The 20,323-nt window shown below is 40.2% G+C and overlaps 1 protein-coding gene across 2 annotated transcripts in view; it reads right to left on the bottom strand.

The window, feature by feature from the left end:
* ADK (adenosine kinase) overlaps positions 1–20,323 on the bottom strand; it is a 271,565-nt gene that overhangs the window by 249,658 nt on the left and 1,584 nt on the right. Inside the window, exons 1-2 of one of the 2 annotated variants that reach the window (XM_053949547.1) lie at positions 13,229–13,343; positions 6,518–6,592 (exon numbers count right to left, since the gene is read on the bottom strand). In XM_053949547.1, coding sequence (XP_053805522.1) covers positions 6,518–6,592; positions 13,229–13,242 — 89 coding nt within the window. In that variant the 5' untranslated portion in view covers positions 13,243–13,343. Of the gene's footprint in view, positions 1–6,517; positions 6,593–13,228; positions 13,344–20,323 lie in introns of those variants that run through there. The other variant, XM_053949546.1, reaches the window with a different exon arrangement.

The raw sequence follows: 20,323 nt of genomic DNA, 5'->3' as shown, positions 1-20,323 counted from the left end.
ATCATAAATAAAAATCAATCCTGTAGTCGTGCAATCTCGGAACACTAATATGCAAGGTTCCTCAGTACAAACAGCAAGTAACACTTTCAAAGAGAAAGTTTTACCACTGAGTTTAAGATGGATTCCAGTTCTCTACTGAAGACACCCAGCTTTTTTCCATCAAAGATATCTTCAGCAAGGGTCTTTTCATTTAATATTATTGCCTAATTAAAACCAGAGACATTTACTTAATTCATAGATCTCTTCCACTTAAAGCTCCTTGTTTGCATTAAAGAGGCAAATGGAACCCATTATTTCATCATTTGCCTTGTAATGCAAGTCACAAAGTTTTGTTAAACAAATTTTCACTAGTAAGCAAGCAGAAAATATAGATAAGTTCTGTGTGTGTGCGTGTATCTGTCATGTGCTTAAGGTTATTCTAAAGAATACAATTAGTCCATTAACTGGACATGTTCTGCTGACATGCATTAAATCTGAAAGTCTTGTGATGAATGGGAAAAATAAAAGAATAATTCATGATTTACAGTTTATTACTAAACAAGTATTCAAGAAAGTGAAAACATACAATAAAGAGAAGAGTGGAATATTTCCCATTCATGAACATCTTACATTCTATTTTACAGGCAAACACATAATTACAAGCTCCTCTATAAACACTGCTCAAGCCCTATATATCCTGAAAACATCACCTCTCCATGCAACACTATCACTCCATAGTTTCTCAAACAGCCTTTTCTAAGTGGAGCATAACTAAAATCTTTCACACATTTAAACTACATATTTAACTAAATGCACTAGGAGAAAGCATTAGGGCTGTAGAAAGCTTTAATTATGTTGTCAGGAATACTACCAAATTTATAGACCTAGTATGAAGAGGAGCTTCTTAAGACAGCTATCATCCTAAGTTTTTGCAAGCAAACACTGGAGTTTTTATCATTTATCAGCAGTCAGATGATGCAATTGGGCTCAACAGTTTCAACAATGTACCTTCAGACCTTGTGACTAATTAAATGGACTTCTAGAGATACAACTAAAACCACAAGGTAATAATACAGCACTCAGCTATTCGGCTTCTCTGCCAGATGACCCAATACAACAAATACTTTCAGGATTAATTTTTCCCAAGAATTATTGAAACAATGGAACATCATATGCCAAATTATCTTCTGCAAGGGGAGGGAAAATACAGGGGCAAATTTTCAGGGAGAGGTTTTAAAAGTTTTTACCATGTACTTTACATACCTTCATCACTGTACAGACAGTACAGACTAAATCCAAAACACACAGCACTGCAACACCTATTAGTAGGAGAATTAACCCTGTCTCAGCCAAAACCAGGACAAAAGGTAAGACAATTCCCAGCTCAAAGCAATACAAAAACCCATTAACCTCTCCTGAGGGCTGATGAAGCACAGAATCTAAGTTAATAGCTTAATGAAACTGAAAACTTTGAAGGGGGTAGGGGGTCCCCACTTAAATCTAGTAGCAAAGCCCATGTTTGCAGCCTGTGCATTCTTGGATACTGCAGCTTCCAAGTACAGAATCACCATTTATCCTTCTCATTTTTCAAGCTCACTCCAGCATGTGTTTTTGGAGAAAGGTTTGTTTTGCATTGAAGCCGATTTTGGTGAACAGAGAATCACCTCTGATTGTCTAAAGCTATTTAGACCCTTGGCCACTTCATGAGAGTTAACTGCATGAATGGTATTCTGATATTTTTTTTTTTTTTTTTTTTTTTTTTTTTTTTTTTTTTTTTTTTTGCTATGGGAAGTTACAAAGGCTTCTGTTAGACAGGACAAAGGTAACAAACTGTAAATGTTGAGAATAACACAAGCCACAGTTTATACAGACCAACCTAAATTTAACACAAGTAAGCACAAGTTTTACATCATTGTCAACTGAAGCTGCTTTGCAAACTTTTTCTTAATTTATTATTTCTTAATTTATAATCCAAATTTCCACAAGACTGGAAAAAGGATCAAATAGGTACATCTTCTTCACTTTCATCACAGCAAACACTAAAATAGCTTCACACAAGAATGTTTCATTTACCAAATGTTAATGCTGTTCTATTACAAAAGTTTGTGCTCAACTAATCCATCACCTTCTGCCAGTACTTTGCAGTGAGGAAAGGTAAAGGATGCTCACGCATCTTGGGATCTCCAGGAATGACCCAACCACTTTCAGTGCTACAGTTAAGTTGGTAGCACACTGCAGGAGATCCATATCCATACTTGTGAAATTATGGATCACAATGACAGCACTTCTCCCTTCACTGAGACGGTCTCTTTTCATATAGCAATCATTACCACCACTCCAAAGACGCCATTCATTCTTCCTTTCCTGTTTCTTCAAACTTGTTCTTTCCAGTGAAGAGGAAAAAGAATATAAACCCATTTCTTGATTTAAAGATAGTTTGTATTTACACCAGAAAAGGCAGGGAAGAGAACTAAGGAACAGATGGTAGAGGACATGAAAGTTATAAAAATTCCAATCCTTACTGAGCATCCTAAATGAACTTGTGCAAAGATTGCCACAGACCTTAATTTTAAAGGGGAAAAAAAAAAAAAAAAGACCTAAAGAGAAAAGTACTTGTCTGCTTGGATAACCAACAAGTAATCATACAGAAATTTGTAATCCTGGACCATGATGGTGACAAAATAGTCAGTCTGCAGGTTTTAACTATAATGGAATTTGGCAGCCCGAGCAGTAAACATACCTCAACTTATGAGATCATGGCTCTGGTCAAGAGCCCAGAAATTAGAGAGAAATACAGCAATATGATTATTGAAACTTGCTGTGATAAATAAAACATATATCCTAATTTTCCCCTATAACTCCACTCCTTTTTAGGAGCATAGGCTGAAAGATATTTCCATGCTTATACAGGTGCAGGCAATTACAGATATTTTCCTTGCCTTCCCTCTGATCAGTCAGGGAAGATACAAGGTTTCACATGTTGAGAAGATTCAGGACTGGCACAATAGTCCTGTCAATGTCGATTTGTCAACATTGATTCTCTTCTCCTCCTCAGCTCCTGCAGCCATAGACACAGCAAGAGAAGATTTATCCACACCATGAACACACATTTCTCAACCACTGAAGTGCACGTGAGGTGACAAGTAATGCCCAAATCTCTACAACCTAAAAATTAACTACAACTAGGTAAGCTAAATTCAGTGTCAAAAACTGAGTATGTGCAAAACAGAGTGTTCTAGGGAGAGCAATGAAACACATGCCATGTCCTAACTTTGAACAGCAGGACACTGCAGTATTTACAGGAGTCAGCAGTACTGAGTTTAGTGTCTTAAAATGTCATTGGCATGTTAATCAGAATTTCTTTGCCCATTTTAGCAGCGTTTAATATATGTAGTGTAGATTAAGCTATTTTAAATGCCTTTCAGAGTTAGAAGGTAAAAGAATCATTCCTGTTAAATGTCATGGGTAGAAGTGAGTACACCAAAAGCTTTAATGAATACCTGTTAGCAAAGTTATTTTCACAGATTAGCATAGCTATAGTTAGCAATTCACCCACAATGCATTAATTCTTCTTCTATTCCTTCGCCTCTCAGCCCTAAGAAGCTGCTCTTTGAGTAAGTATCGATATCTTGATAAATTAAATAAAAATACTCTTAGGTAATGGAGTTGATGCAAACTAAAAGGAGACCAAAAAACCAAAACAAAACCACATTTCTGATATTTCTTTCATGCAGATACTAAAAATAACCAAAGACATATGGTGGACTATATTTCAAGACTTCTTTCCAGTTCTGTAAACAGAAAGTGGTTTGTGGTATCACCAGTTTGCATCAGTGCCATCAACATTGCTAACACTTTTCCAGATTGTCTCCCTGAAGAGAGGCAAGAAATGGGACCCAGGAATCACAACAGAGGCTAAAGCTTCTCTGGTTCTGGTAATGCCAGACTGCTGATACGGTCTGAAAAGCTCAGATGGGCATGGTGAACTTCTGTTGTGATAGAAATTAAAATTGCCTCTCCTAGGAAAGGCTTAAAGTCCTCCAAAACTTGTCAAGAGAGCAAAAGACTTTGGAGATCAGATTAAACCAAAATCTAACATGAAACAAAGAGTAAGAGTTGTGCTAACCCAAGCCAAAAATATACACCCAGCCCTCTAACACTGCTCATTTCCTCAAACCAGTATTACATGGCAGTAAACTGTTTAGAATCTGCAAGGAGTAGAACTGCATTATATGTTTATTTTCAGGTTTATTTCTAACATGGATTGTAGGCCAATTAAATATTTTTAAAAAGACCACTTTCTATACTTCCTTATGCTGTTTCAATTTGCACTTTCTTAACACAAGTTACAAAAATAAGCTGTTTACAGGACTCATTTTAATACTCTTATTTCATTGACAATGTATATTGATTAAATTTGCAACATCAAGTCCTTTATATTGAACAAAGGTATTTATTCTTACAACTGACTGTACGAGAGGTGGATAAAGCAACAGAAACACTGTAAAAGTTAAATGTATAAAATTCTTATGGGTGTTTACCTAAACTTTTCTTATTTTCCTAAGCTACCTTCTCAAGTCAGAGCCCTGCTGGCCTGACAACCCCATTAAACATTCCCACCCAGTAGAAGAGGTGAGAAACAGATTCAAGGTTGCCAAGATACCAAAAGCTGACACTACATGGCTAGAGATGGGTGCATTTCTTGCTTGACAAGAAAAAAGAGAATCTACAATGATCAAAAAATTCTCTTTCAAATGCTTCCCAGTCCTGAAATGTCTGTGCTCTTGCACCTCCCTGCAGCATTTGAATAGATAACTTTATTTTAGCAGTTGTTCTACAGCTCCATTTTCTATTTTAACTCCCTTCCCAAGCTGAGGAGACATGGGATCTGATCCCCATTTCAGGAAGTGTTGCAAAAGGTAGTTGGACCTGGAGTAGAAACACTCTTGTCGGTTTGTTAAATGGACTTCTCTGTATACCCTGACAAACAGGGAGAGGGGTATCAAATCAGGTGCAGGAGAAGGTAAACAAGCTCCTCAGTTTTGAGGTTATTACCAGAGCTATCACACTATCAGGAGGCTCCTGTGAAACTGCTGGGGGAAACTTACGGCTTTCAATAATGCAATACCCCACAAATGCATTTTGGCAGTAAAGAAATGCTCACAGAGCATATGCTGCTCCAGGAGATAATTTAATTTGTCTGACAGGACTCAAATTTGAGAACATAAGACTTCTAATTTTTAAATTAAATTAAATTCTGCACAGCACATCACATCCAGTGAAAAGCACAATGCACTCCTGAAGGATTTCAGTGCTGCAGTAGAGATCCCATCATCTCTTTTATGTCAGCAATTTATAAGGATTAGTTGGGGAGTATTGTTGGGTTGGGATAAGGGCATTTCTTATTTTTAGAGACTGGCTTTCAAGTTATTTCGGTGGAAACGTGAGGCAGAGAATTACACCACATTAATTCACTTTTTTGAATGCTTAAGACATAGACCTGATTTCTAAAGTTCCAGGTGTTTGAATTTGACACAATCCATTACATCCTTGTCTTTTGTTTCCAGCTTACAATATAAAGGCTTTCACTTAAACAAACCTTAACATAAAATTTGAGTGATGAAATATTGATGACAAATTATTGCTATTAAAAGCTGCAGAACAAAATATTTATGCCTGACATTCAAAAATAAAAACTCTGCACCTATTCTTTATTTGGTGATGTGAAATTTAGTTTTGATGCAATTTTCCCATTAAGAAAATAAAGAACAATTAGAGAAAAAAAACTTATTAACACTTCAAAAATTAAAGAAAAAAATGCAAGCACTGAAAGATCAAATCAACTTACAAAGCAGAGAAAAAGTGGTAACAGCAATAAAAAATGGAGCTCAAGCAGAAAGATTTAAAAGAGCAACTCTATTTTACACCTCTGGAAAAGACAGATCTCTAAGCTGATTCAAGAATGAGTAGGCTTAATGCCAATTAAGCAATTCAGCAATATGGTTATATGGATGGTAGTATAACAAGTAGGCTTAAGCAAGATAACAGACAACCTGATAAGAAGCAGTTCTGTTCCAGACTGATAAACTGGAATATTTTTTAAAGGTATATTTGCACAGCTTTTCTTGGTGTGTTACAGAAATGGCCTATTTACCCCACAGACATCACTGAAGAAGAGTACAGTAATAGTAAATCAAAAGTAGCACACAAAGATTCATATAAGAACTACCTAAATCTTACTGAAATTGACAACTCCCTCCAATTAAAGACTAACAGAGACATCATGAGGACACCAGAATAAATTGATAAAAAAACATATGAAAACACTAAAGGTTTACATAGATACTACCACCACCCCCACAGTTTCATAGAGCAAGATCAAATGATAGATACTGGCTACTTCCAGCACAAGGCCAGAATCCCAGAGATCAGCCTAAACACAGCATTATACATGCAGGTAGCCCACCGTTTATTTATAGGCATAATTCTGGAAACAAAACTGACATTAAAAAAAAAAAAAAAAAATATCAAGCCTTACTTGTCAAGGAAGTCCTTGTCCACAACTGCACAGATATCAAGCAGAGGATTTCCCATTCCAAACAGGACATTTTCACTGTAAGAGAATCAATTATTTCGAGTTAGCTTAGTACTGGTTTATTGTTTTTAGTATATGTAAAGACATTTTTTTTAATTAGAGAGAAAAACAAAAGAATACACATTTTCCCCAGCACAGTAAACACCTAGTGACCTGGCATATACACAGAATCAAATCTGAGTGAAGTACCATCCTACAGTGATCTTGGATCAATACACAGACTACAATAATAAGCACATTATTCTGTTAAACTGTCACTTACTCAGATAAAGAATTTAAGCTGCATGCCACATTCTGGAGTTTTAAAGGATGATATTCAAGTTGCAATACCAAATTTTAGACAGGGGAAGCATCACACCAGAGTAATAAGAATTTCACTGAACCCACTCAGTTGTTGGTTACCAACAAATAATTAACAATTTCAGTCTGTTCTACTAAACTGAAACAAAGAGACTATGGATTCTGCATTGTCAGCCATTTTAAACACTGCAGCTGTCTATTGGTAGGTTGGATGTACTTTCTAAGCAATTTGACATTCATTATCATTACTTCTTTCACATAAGAAAAAAGATATCAAAAATACTGTAAACAGTATTCTTGAGATAGATAGCCTGAACCTCCTTTTTTAGATTAATACAGAAAAACCATGTGTTACATTTTCCTGAATAGCATGCACTTGGGTGATAATGCAGTAATACCAAAGGATTAGATATGTGGCCAAGTGTCAAGTAGGAGTGAATGCAGCTGTTCTCTAAAACTACATCCAAACCCATCACATTCCTTGCCAAACTAACACCTACTGTCTCCAACCAACAAGGCACACCCATGCTCCAGCTACCAAAGGTAGCCTCAGTATGACCACCTATATGGGGTTTGTGTGGCCAGGTTTTGGTAGCCAGGGTCCTACAGGGGTGGCTTCTGTGAGAAGCTGCCAGAAGCTTCCACCATGTCCAGCAGAGCCAATCCCTGGTAGCTCAAAGATGGGCATGCCACTGGCCAAGGCAGGGCTAAATAGATGATCGTTACACCTCAGTGATAACAGATGTCAGAAGAAGAGGGAAAAAAAGTTATTGCTGTAGATGTAATGAGGCCAGAGAAGAGCAGGGTGAGAACATGTGAGAGGAACAGCTCTGCAGACACCATGGTCAGCAGAGAAGGAGAGGCAGGAGATGCTCCAGGCACCTGAGCTGAGGTTCCCCTGCAGCTCTTGGTGCAGATCATGGTGAAGCAGCATGTCCCTCTGCAGCCCACGGAGGTCCATGGGAATGCAGAGATCCCCCTGCAGCCCATGCAAGAGACCCACACTGGAAAAGGTGGATGCCTGAGAGGAGGCTGGGACCCCACTGGAGGCCTGTGCTGGAGCAGCCACCTGGCAGGGACCTGCAGAGCCATGGAGAGAGGAGCCCAATGCTGGTGCAGGTTTCCTGGTAGGACTTGTGACCCTGTGAAGGAGCCATGCTGGAGCAGCCTGTCCTTGAAGGACTGCAACTTGGTGGAACACTGACCCACGTTGCACTATGGAAAACATGATTAATAACCTTGATACTGAGACACAGCAAACCATGCTTTTAAGTATCCTAGTTTTTGTAGCTTTAAAGACAATCCTTTAGAGCCCATTTCACTGTAAATAAAATGTGGAAGATGCTTCTTGAAATGTGTGCTTGATGCTGCTTGTGGAAAATGGAGCCAGAAATCCAGCTTGCTCCTAACTGGAATAGTTACTAACTATTAGTTAGTATTATTAGTAACTATATAGTTTACTAACTGCTTAGTACAAACCTGTAAGACTGGCTAAATACTTTTGTCAGTGTGACAAATAGCACAATGTTCAAAATAGCATAACCATAAGTTACACCTGGCTAGAAGACATGAAGAGTGAGAGACAGATGACATCTCAGAAGACATAAGGATAAAGGGGATTGCAGTTGAAGTCACAAGACAGAACATTCTCTCTGTTGTAAAACCTAAGTACTGCATAAGTAGTACTGTAGGACGATGAATGAAGTCAGAACTTTTCAAGTGTTGAATGCAGATCTGTCCCAAGCTATATGTTCCTGTACCTAATGTTTACCTAATTTTCACATGCTGTGAAATTCTACACATCAGTAGATTTATAACTACACTTAAAAAAAAAAAAAAACATATCATGGATAACTTCCATATAAGACTACAGCCAGGACTTTAATGGCCAGTATGCCAGAAAACAGCAGCTGTACTTACAAAAGAAAAAAAAAGTCTGCAATACAGCTGACATGCTGAGGTCACCGCCTATGAAGAAGTTACCACGTTCAATGGAAAAGCAAAATAGAAGCTACCAAACATTCAATGAGCTGTGGACTACAGAACCTGCAGGTCAGTGTGTTCAAAGCAGCACAAGAGCAACTTTGTACAGAAGCTGTATGAAGCCAATAACATGTGTACAAATTCCTCACATGTCAGCAGCACGAACCAGAACTTTCGGTGCTATTTAATCCAGGCAGCTCTTTACATCACATGCAAGTCCTGCTCATTCCCAAGCCTTCCTTTGCCCACAATATTTTATAATCATCCCCATTCAAGTATTCCAGAGGCTGTATGTAGGGCGCCATTTGGAATCAAGTTTGAAAAGCCAAGGTAGCTATCATTAGATTAGTAAATGTATGTTCAGAAACATTCCACTGAAACTTCTGGGCAAACGCTCCTCGAATTCAGTATAGTTGTTTCTCACAACTAAATGTAGGACAGCAGAACTTGACAATGTTTTAAACACATAAAACTTTGAGTAGATTTAACATCGATTTTGCTGAAGAGATCGAGTCAAGTGTTATGCACTGTTTACCTATTTTTGCAAATAATCTAAACACATAAGATAATGTATACGAATCTCTAGTTCTGGGTCTTCAATTAATATGTATTTCTACATTTTTAGTTCTTTCGAGGTGTTAAAATTACCTAAGTCCCAAGATACTAGAACTTCTGTGCTTAAAAATATGTATTAACATTCAACTGGAAAAAACAAAAAAAAAAGAAGAAGAAAAATCCATACACTCCATTTGTAGTGGGGACTGGAGTTGTATTTTTCCTTAACTGTCACTGTATTTGGCAAAAATACCTTTATGGGGAAAATGGGAAAAGTCTAAAGAATTTCTAAGTCACAAATTTTTAAAAGTCAACAAGCAGATATTTAAGAGGTTGGATTTCATCCCAGAGGTCTTTTCCAGCATAACTGATTTTGGGATCCCCCACTGTGATCAGCATTTTCTAATACAAGCTTTGTTAACCAATCTGGAAGGTCCTAGTGTTAAAGAGGAAGACTTGACTGTGTAAATTGTTAGCATGTTCAACCTGACTAACCCAACACTGGCTACATTTAGCGCAATGCAAATCACCCTTCCCTTCTTGAGGAGCTGCAAATTTCCACACTGTTATACTATTGCACTGCTTGTGGCACTACATGAAGTAGAGCAACTACTTGGCTTCAGGTTGCTCCTTAGCAAAAATGAAAAATATGTATTTTTTAAATCTCATATACTCTGTAAAGCCACATAAGCCTCTGTAAAAGCATAACATAAACCAAATATTTATGATTCTGGAGAATGCTAAATTTACGAGTCTCCAGAGCGAAAAACTGAGATGTTAAACTGTTATATTCTCATCAAGTTGAAGACTTTGAACAGTAGATTTGAACCTTATAGGCCTTATGTTTGCTGTTCAGTCACACTGGACATCTGCAGTGATTAAAATTTCAGTGATTACTTCCAACCAATTAGGGATAAAACATAGTGAGGAAGCAGTAATAATTTCCTGAAATTTGATATTCCACAATACATAGGTTATTTGGGAACACATCTCTACCACAGACACAGAACACACTTTTGTAGTCCCCAGCCTCCCTGACTCTCCCCAGTCCCTTCTCTTTCACTGGAGTACTGGTATCACTCAAAAAGGATGTTCTTGTTTGACCCAACTAACCTATTGCAAAAGAATATCTGGATCAGTTCTTCAAGAAGCAGGTGATAACTCCTTCACCTGCACAAATTAAGAGCATATACAGTCATTAAGTATACATTCAGCATCTATGTGTGTATATGCATACAGACACACAAAGAGTACATATATATGAACAAGATATATACTTTTTAAACTCCAAACTACAAATAAGATGCTGATACAAATCTAAAAGTTGTTTGGACAAAAACACACCATCCATCTAACAGGCAAAACTCCAGAACAGTAACTACAGAAACCTTTGATGTACATCACATTTACATTCATAACTATTGACAAGCAGCAATTTACTTTATGAGTTTGGCTTTTACCTTAGGACTACATGAAGTGTGAGTTGCAATTACAAATTCAAGCAATGTAACTCATTAAGTACAAATAAATCTTCACCTGTTAATTAGGTGTTTTGTTCAGACATTCCTAATATGATTGATTTTACACAAATGGCCACCTTTTCACACCTTACTCTTATCACAAGTGGCAGAAGTAATAAAATTAAACCAAACTGGATAAAAACAAAATAACAAACCCAAACAAATAAACAAAAAAGAACTCACAACATCAGTACTGAGTTACCCTTGAACCTCTTTTAAGAAGTCAACAAAATTAACTGCAACTGAATGATCTGGAAAGCTGTCTCCAATCTCATGCTCTGCTGCTGCAGGCATTTTTTAAAATGTGGTCCTGATTCAAGTTGGCTGCTGAGCATTAGCAGCACTATATCCAACTATCATACAATATTGTTATCATCCCAGGCTGCTGTGCACTTCCGTGGAAGAGCAACATCAAAATATCAGTGAAAGCTTATTATTAGTTACTGGCACAGAGACAGAGGAATATTTTGGGCCTTTGGATACTGGCAACTCAGAAAGCCTTAAACATGACTGAGACATTTGGGTGTGCAATTGCATGGCAGCATGCTGTGTGCCTAGTCGTCCTTTTACAAATTTAAGATACAGTCTTGTAAAATCTAAAATATTAGTATTTCTAAAGGGTTTCACTATGCCCTTTAAAGTAAGGCAAAAAAAGCATGTTTTTAAGCCTGTTCTCAGCATATCCAGTTCAGTTTAAAACCCCATAAATGACAAGATTTGAACTTACTGAAAGTTACTTATATTTGTAGTTAAAGCAAAATACCAATAGCACCAGATTTATAGCACTTGACTAGCTATAAGCTCTCAACTAAGAGCATCCTCCTCTCATCCCACATATACATGTAACATCATTACAAGTAGGATGATACTTAACAGTAAGTAACTCATCTAATACAAAAGTATCTTAGAACTATTATTTCATCCTTCCAGAGTTCAGACAATTTTCTTGCATCACTGGTCAGCAAATCACTTTAGCATATAGACCTTAAACATACAAGGTGGCCTGTGGGACTGCTCACATGCTTTCCTGACATGGGTAAGCAAAGACAATATTTGGCTAAGCAGTTACATATTTACATACTGACTTAGAGGAACATCTTCAGTGAAGATTTCATTTATTATGAAGCTTTCATAATCTTCTAAAGAGACACACTCACAGGCTCCAACTTTGAAAACAAGTCTAGAAGCTTTGGCCTTACGTAAGCAAGGCTGCCGCAGAAAAAACTGTTCCACTACTAGCCAGCTCCTCACACAGCTGTGCTAACTCCATGAGCCCCAACAGTGAAATATTATTGCAATTTCAAAGTTACCGTCTAGGTCAGAAACAGTGTAAATGAAACCTGATACACAGAGTTTGGAGGGTGGAAAGAAGAGATGGGAGAATTGCCTTGAATTATCAAATTGAACTTGGAGTCTGTAATATTAGGCATTTCTTTAGCAGCCAAAGGTCTGATCAAAGGTTACTGATTTACCTCACAATACAACCCCATCTTAAGATGAAGTGTTTGGGGGAGAAAAACTATTCACAGTAACTCCTTTCACTGAATGTTAAGTTACGGGTTTGTCATTCTCCGGGTTTCACTGACAGGCTGATATCACCGCAATTCCAACAGCCTGCCAAGAGCCTAGCCTGCTATTAAGCCCCTGCTTCTCGTTATTGGGGATTCTTTAAGTCACGGCAAGCTACAGCGGGGGTTTAAGGTTCCAGCGCCTCTGCCGGGGCCCCTCGACACGCATCCTCCCACGCCCACGGGCGGCACCCCGCGGCTGGCGGCGGCCGCCCACGCCCAGGCGCTACCTGTGACAGCGGCACCGCAGCCGAGCGACACCGCACGCAGCCCCCTGCCACCGCCCCGCGGATCACCTGCGGGCCCGGCCCGGCGCAGCGCTGCTCGGGGCTCTCGCTCCCGATGCCGCTGGGCACCGGCATCGCCCAGCGCCGCCGGGAGTCCCGGCCGGGCGCGCCCACCTGCCCGCGAGAAGCCGACGCGGCGCCCCGGGAGCGCTGTCGCTACCGGGCTCAGGGGCCGGCAAGGCACCGGCACAGCTCTCCCTCCTCCCGCGCCCCAGGGGAGCGGGCGTGCAGACACCAAACCAACTCGCGGCAGAGGGAGAGGGATGGGACGAAGCCGCGCTGCCCCGCATCCTAGTAACACAGCGGGGAGAAGAGCCCGGCTGCGGCGGAGCATCGCGCCGGGCGCCTCCGCCCCGCCAGCAGGAGTGCATCAGCACCCGCCGCCCCTTCCCCCGGGACGCGGGGCTGTGCTGCGGGCGCTGCCTGGGTGCTCGACATTACCTGAGAGTGGCCATGGCTCCACGCCCGGCCGGCCGCCCGCGGCAGAGTCCCCTGGCAGCGGCACCAGCACCGTCGCCTCTCCGCCCGGCGCCCGCGCCTCAGCCGCGACTGAGCGCCGGGCAGCGCTCGGCCGGCCCACCGCGCGCCCCGCCCCGCCCGCTCGCGCGTCCCGCCATTGGCAGGGCGGCCGGCGGGGGCGGGCCCGGGCCCTGCGCGGCGGCCGCGCGGCGCGAGGAGCCGCGGGGCGCTGCCGACGGGCCCCGCGCCCCGGTTCGGCAGCGCCCGGTACCGAGCGGTGCCGCCCGCCCGGCACCCCCGGGCTCCTCGACCGCCATCTTTGGTACGGGCGGAGAGCGCGCGCCTCCCACATAGCTCCTGCTGCTGCCGTCCCCTCTGCGAGCCCCGGCGGCGAGTGTGGGAGACAGTGACAATTGGCCAAGGGGAAAAAAAAAGTTTAGTGGCGGTAGCCGCGCAGAGGTGCGGGGCTCGAGCCGCACCGCCCACAGTAAAGATGGCCAGCGGAGCCCCTGGCAGCGCTGCCCCTCGGGTGTCACGGGGCCGTGGGAACCGAAGGGATTCCCCCCGCCCCGGCTCTGTTCTGGCCGCGGGCTGACGCCCGCCCCGACACACGATCACTACACCCTAGACACGAACGCGTTTTAAGTCTTTTTATTTAACTGTGCGTTGGGTCAGACGCGAAGCCGCCCCGAGTGACCTCCTGCGGAGCCCGCCTTCCTCCGCAGGCGGCGGCCGCCGGGCGCGGGGCCGGGCTGCCGAGTCCCGGAGCACATCGCCTCATTCCGGGCTGCCGGAGCGCCTGGCAGCCACCTGTGGAACGAGCGCTCCGGGTGCCCGGCCCGCCAGAGGACACGACTGGAAACACGGGAAGAAAAGGGCAGCCCGACATTGCTTATCCGCCTTTTTTATTCGCCTGACACTGGCAGAACTGCCGTATCAGAAAGGGAAAGTCTCGCTAAAGCCAGGTTTCTATCGTCACTCCTCATCTGGCTGTCAAAATTACTGCCACATTGTGCAGATTTGGCACGCACTTTGTTAACTTGCTAGCACCAGAAACACTGATTCATGAAACTGAAGCCAAGAGGTTGTTTTTGCCAAAAATGAATCCCACATTGTTAAGTACTGCTGTGTCACCTCTAACTAAATATTTAAACTTCACAATTTCATAATCCTGTGGTTATTAGTCTGAAGTTTCCCTTCCTTTCCATCTACAAAATGGGAATATTTTATTCAGAAAAAATTAAAGCCAAACTTTGCTTCTATTTCTGATTTTGGGGTCTCTCAGAGGGGATGATGCCAAAATATGACACGCTGATGAAGGTCAAGAACCTGAACTGTCACATGAAAATAACAGAAAAATTTATGCTCAATACCTGATGTAGGACAAATCTCCTAGGTCCTCTAAATCAGACACTCAAAAAACAATCACCATTTACTGAACTAGTCACAAAATTTTCTTTATTGAAGTGTGTCAGGGGTCCTGAAAAGTCAAATAAGAGTAGGAAACACATCCATCCTCTTACCGCTATTGCAATGTGTAAGAGGTCCTCAATCCTGAGGGAGGATTGTGAATTCTATTGAAATGCAAATACATAGATATATAATGGTTGCATCCTCCGATTCACATTGAACTATTTATTATGTCCAGGTTTAGCAGTTTCAGTGTTTAATAGCCAAACCTCTGTTTTCTAACCTAGAAGGTGGGGGAAGAAGATCCCATCACCAGCAAATATAGTAATAGCTACATAACTTGTTATTGTATATAACTATAGAATGCAGCTGTCTTCTTGGTTCAATCACTGTATTCAAAATATTAAAAACATTTTTTTAAATCTAGTTGTAGATTCCCTCATAAATAATTGCCTGATTTTAACAAGCACATAAAGATATGTAAAGAAAAATACATATTATACTTCAACATTAACTATCTTTACAGTAATTTGCAACATACAGCTGCATATTACAAATAGTAAGCTACAGACTAAGAGGCCAAATGAGGTACCATCAAATGTTTCTAACTTTTACCTCTTGAGCATATTTTCTCTAAAAAATATTAACATATTTTCATGGAATAGCATGTATGACACCTCAACAGCAGTCAATAGCACTTTATAAGCCTCCAGCTATTCCCCATGCCCAATCATCTTGCCTGTGCTATCACATTCTCACAGGTTCTACTGCTACTGACATCTTCAGACACCACCTACCCCTACTACCACTTATCACTGGGCTTTTAATCATTTGCCAGGGAACTGCTAGACATCCAGACCTAACCCTAGCCTAAGTAAGTGGAGAAAAAGCAACCAGAGTATCCCTGGGAAAATGGTCAGTTATGACTTATGGTAATTCAGAGATCAACTTAATGCTTGTGCCCCAATTTCAACTTGCAGTCCCACCATGTATGTGCTGGGCAGCCAGTCTGAGTTTGCTCAGCCTTCCTGACCCCTGACCTTCCAAACTCCCTCTGCTTGCATGGGGCAGCTGACCTTGCCTTCACATGTGATTTGGCCTCAGAAATCCCTAAGAGAAACATGGAATTTACAGCTTTTGTATTTAAAAATATATAAAGTCTGACACAGTGTAGCCACAATTTCTTGACTGCTGTTGTTACTATACAAGAGAGAAATCTTCATGACCATGTAAGTTTCTCTATATATAATAAACAACTTCCTCGGGTGATTTCACTCAAATGTTTCCTTTCAAGCACACTATGAATTCAAAATGAACTCCACCCCTACCTGATAAAATAACAGGCAGGCATATGAGAACATTTAAAATTGCACTTTATTGAAGTAATCTATGAAACTTTACACATTATATATTTGTAACCTGTGTGTCCAAGAGACAGGCAATCTAGGCCTTAGCCTTGGACTAATGTGTTATGTTTTACACCACAAACATTTGGTATAAATCTTACAGTTTTCAATATATAAACAAAAAATTCTCTAGTAACCCCCATATTTTCACTCAATTTCTTCAAAGTACAAAAGTAAGGTTGATCTTAGATAAGCTGCCCATCTGTTTGCAAGACAGAAGGGTGATCTTTTATGTAATAGCCCCAGTAGACATTATAAAATGGGACTAGTGAGCAGCAAGTCCACAAATTCTCTTTGAATAACAGCATTTTGTAGAGCTTGCTGATATCTTCTATTATAACAGTTGTTTTGGAAACTTTTCTACAGAGAGAGTTTAATATCTTGCAACATAAATTAAGATGCATTTTTAGCTTGTATAGGTTCTGCTTGCAAAGTATTAAAAATCTTTTATTATTTTAAGAATTCTGTCACATCATCCCATTTCTTTTCATGTAGCTTCACAGAGTGTTCAGCTGTAAAAGCAAAGGAAAGTCTATAAATCTACTAACTCTTCAGCATATTGCAGACATCCATACTTTCTTCTATTTTATTCTAATCAAACAGCATAGCCCTTGAAACAGTTACAACTGCTTTGTACCACTGAATGTACAAAGAAGAAAACCCCACAACAATCTTTCACTGTAAATGAAATCCCAAGGTAGCATAAAGCCAGCAAGTAGGTTTATCTTACCAGATCCTTCAAGTTCAGAACAGCTTTGACTGTGATCAAATAATCATTATGGAAATTATTACAGTTCAAAATGTAAAAAATCCCCTTCCCTTCCCTGAAATCTGAGTAATACCCAAAGACTTCGCTCCTTCACACAAAATGTATTGATATTATATAAATAATAATATTTTGTACTACTATTATACATTATATGAATAATACATTTTTAAGAATCAATTTATGTAAATAAAAAATGAACATCCTTGAAAAAAAACATTGTGTTCACATTGTATCTGCAAATTCAATTTACTTTTTTCAAGAAGATAAGGTTTTCCAATACACTGTCAGCAAATAGTAATTAATGACCTTTAGATAGCAACCTATTCCCTGCTTCTGAAACTGGTTTTGTGAAATATTTGTGTACCATGCCTGTGTAAGTAACTACTAAAATTCAATATCACAACCTTGTATCACAAGCCAGAATTTTGCTTCCAAGATTTCCACATGAAATATACCTTAGCAACAGCAGAGTAAGCCAAGGTCTTGTGCTACAGAATTTCACATTGCTACACTAACACCATAGTCAGCTAATTCTGCATTCATTCAAGTCTCTTTCCTGGGCATCTTCCTTTTCTGTTCATAAGCAATATCAGTAGATCCAATGAGGTGAGTAATCCTACACAAACTGTTCCTTTAGTTGAAAAAGGAGGAACTCAAATCTCAGGAAAACACAGTTTCAAGATTCAGGATGAAAGAGGCCTATTTACACTGGCTCTTCTCTCCCAGGTAATCCAGCTTGCAAGCAGCCTCAGGGACAGGACTAGTCCCAGTGACTTAAGGGAGGCAAGGACTTATCCCAGCAAGGCAGAGCTGCACCTTTCTGCAGGGTATTGGTGGCCAAGGCTGTTACATCTAAACTTCTGCTGTGGGTGTGACTCTGCTGGCCAGGTGGGCTGCAGGTAACATCAGTATGGAAAGAAAGCCTGTGGTCCAGAGAACAAAAGAGCCTTCCCACAAGCTCCTCTTTCCTCAGGTTACACACTCCCTACAATGAAGCAAGGAATTACTTCAACTAAAAGGATGAAACACCACAGCAATCTTTCTCCAAACCAAGAACACAAAACTGTGGAAACATGACACGTGCTGTGCAAAATCCCAGAGGATTACATCAAAGGCCAGGTGAAGATACTTGTCAAGGGTAATTTGAGAGTTATACATCTGAACAATGGAAACCAGTGCCGGCACTGTAAGAGCACAGGAGTTTCCATGCTGCAAGACATTCCGGTCTTGGATGTATTTCTGTCAACACAGCTTGGAAGGGAAGGTAACTGCTGTTACATCCTAAATAAAACAAAATTAGCAACGTCTGTTGCTAGTGTCCTCAAGAGTATTTGTCTGATTTCTAAAGGGGACAAAATATTCATCTGAAGAAAAAGTCTATTGCTTTAATTCTGGGAACAAACACAGAAAAGTGCTTGAGTTTCAGCTCTTTCTTTGACCTGAGGACATTACAAGTACCAACATGGAAAACGTTACCTGTATTTGAAGATATAAGAAATAGGAAGACAAAAACTGAAATGAATATAAATGGGAAGCAAGGTGAAATTAAAAAAAAAAATTATAAACTGAAACCAAGATATTAAAGAGAGAAAAATTACTAAATTCTAACTGAAAATATTGAGAATCTTCTTTCATTTATAAAGAGCTGATGAAGGAATAAGCTAAATTAAAAGCCAGCCTATTAGGAAAATTAAAAATGCGTGAAATTAGCAATATTTTTTACAGCCACTAGTATCAACCTTTCTAAAATCTAGTGGAACAGTAATGACAAAAGACTGCTTTTGATAACAATTATGCACAGATTATTTGACAATTTATTCTTAAAATGAAGAGATGTCTAATAGTAGCAGAAGAGGAGGAATACTGTACTTTTTACTTTTAGTATGAACTATTTGCCAAACTCAATGCTTACATTATCTTCTAGATAAACTGATTTGTTCAAACAACTAGCCACGTCATAACTATTCGATCAATACAGCAGCTGCAGAACAGCCAGAAGGTCATAACGCAGTACAGGGGATTTGACAAGTTTGTGTGCAGAAGGAAAAAATGAACATGCATATTTCTATACAGACATGTACATATAAGTTCAAACATTGCTACAGAAAACGTCCAAATTCTTTCATAACTCTACCAGGCTGTTAATAGATCTGCTTGTGGTTTTCACAGACTTCCCTAACAAAACCAAATATAAAAGGACACAAATCCTTAGTAATTCTCCTCTGAAGTAACACCTCATGATGTTTCTAGTAAGTTGATGCTGCCACTCTGTGACAAGCCATTTTCAGTTTTGCAAGCCCATTTTCTGTTCAAACGGTGCAGTTCACACACGTACAATGATATTCTACTTCAAACAGCAGAGATGCAGTCAGAAGCCCGAAACAAGGCAGCACACATTAATGCCCTTGCCTAAAGCCCATCGGTTTGTAGTGGGGATTTGCAGGCATCAATAAAGACAATGCAAAACCTGCCGCCTAGCAGATGAATGTCAGCACAACACATTGTTGAGCTGGGAATGCCAGTTTGGGTCTCGGGCTTTGTGTGCTGCTCACTGGGTGGCAAAGCCAGCCATCCTATACTGCTTTCAAACAAGTGTAGTTTCCTGAACCCAGTCAGCTTTGCCTACCTCATGAGGGAGCGATATTTGCTTTCCTTTGTCTGGAAAGATCAAAAAGGTCTAAAAATGTATCCATGAAACCTCTATGAAGCCACTTTGAGAGAAAAAATAATGACAAAAAAAAAAAAAGGAAAAAACAGGGAAAGGAAACATTTGCTATTGTTGATGAGGTACGGCTTGTATTGCATTGCAGAATTATTTTTTTATGTCTTTTTTTTTATACTAAAATAGTTTTCATGACAATCACAGGAAAGGTTGAGGTTGATATCATATGGGAGGATAAATATGGTACAACCATCCTTGTTGAATCCATAAGACATGGTCTTCTGAAGAGACTGGAGAGCCTCAGATCTACATATTGAGAACAAGGAATTGTTCTCTATAATCTCCTCAAATTCTTGGTATAACCAGTACAATGTTATTGAGACCCAAAATTTTTATGTGATTTTTCACTTCTTTTCTAATCTATAGAGGAGCTGTTTCCAAGCATATCTAGTAGTGCTTTGCATTAACAACTGAATCTCATTACAAATACAGCCAAGTCATGGAACCTCGACCACTCTGGTACCTTCTCTAGTGGCTTTTAAGTCCCACAACAGCACTTAGCCAAACACGTTCTTGCCACTAGGTTCAAACGAGTGCTGAGGTCTGCTAAATCTAGTCCAACAACCAACTGCTTCATGAGTTCAACCTGTGGCAAACAGCACACATTAGCTTTATTTGATCACCAGTTAATTACAGCATTTCTTCTCTTATGAAACAAAGCTGGAGCCTATTTATACATTGGCTTGAAATAACTTGCAACAGAATTAACATATGCAAGTTCTAACAACATTCCGCATGTTTTATCTATCATACCTTACAGAAGTAGTATT

This window comes from Vidua chalybeata, chromosome 8 (assembly GCF_026979565.1).
Source record: "Vidua chalybeata isolate OUT-0048 chromosome 8, bVidCha1 merged haplotype, whole genome shotgun sequence".
Lineage (NCBI taxonomy): Eukaryota > Metazoa > Chordata > Aves > Passeriformes > Viduidae > Vidua > Vidua chalybeata.
The sequence above is the reverse complement of the archived record's forward strand: the minus strand, read 5'-3'. Positions and strand labels throughout refer to the sequence as shown.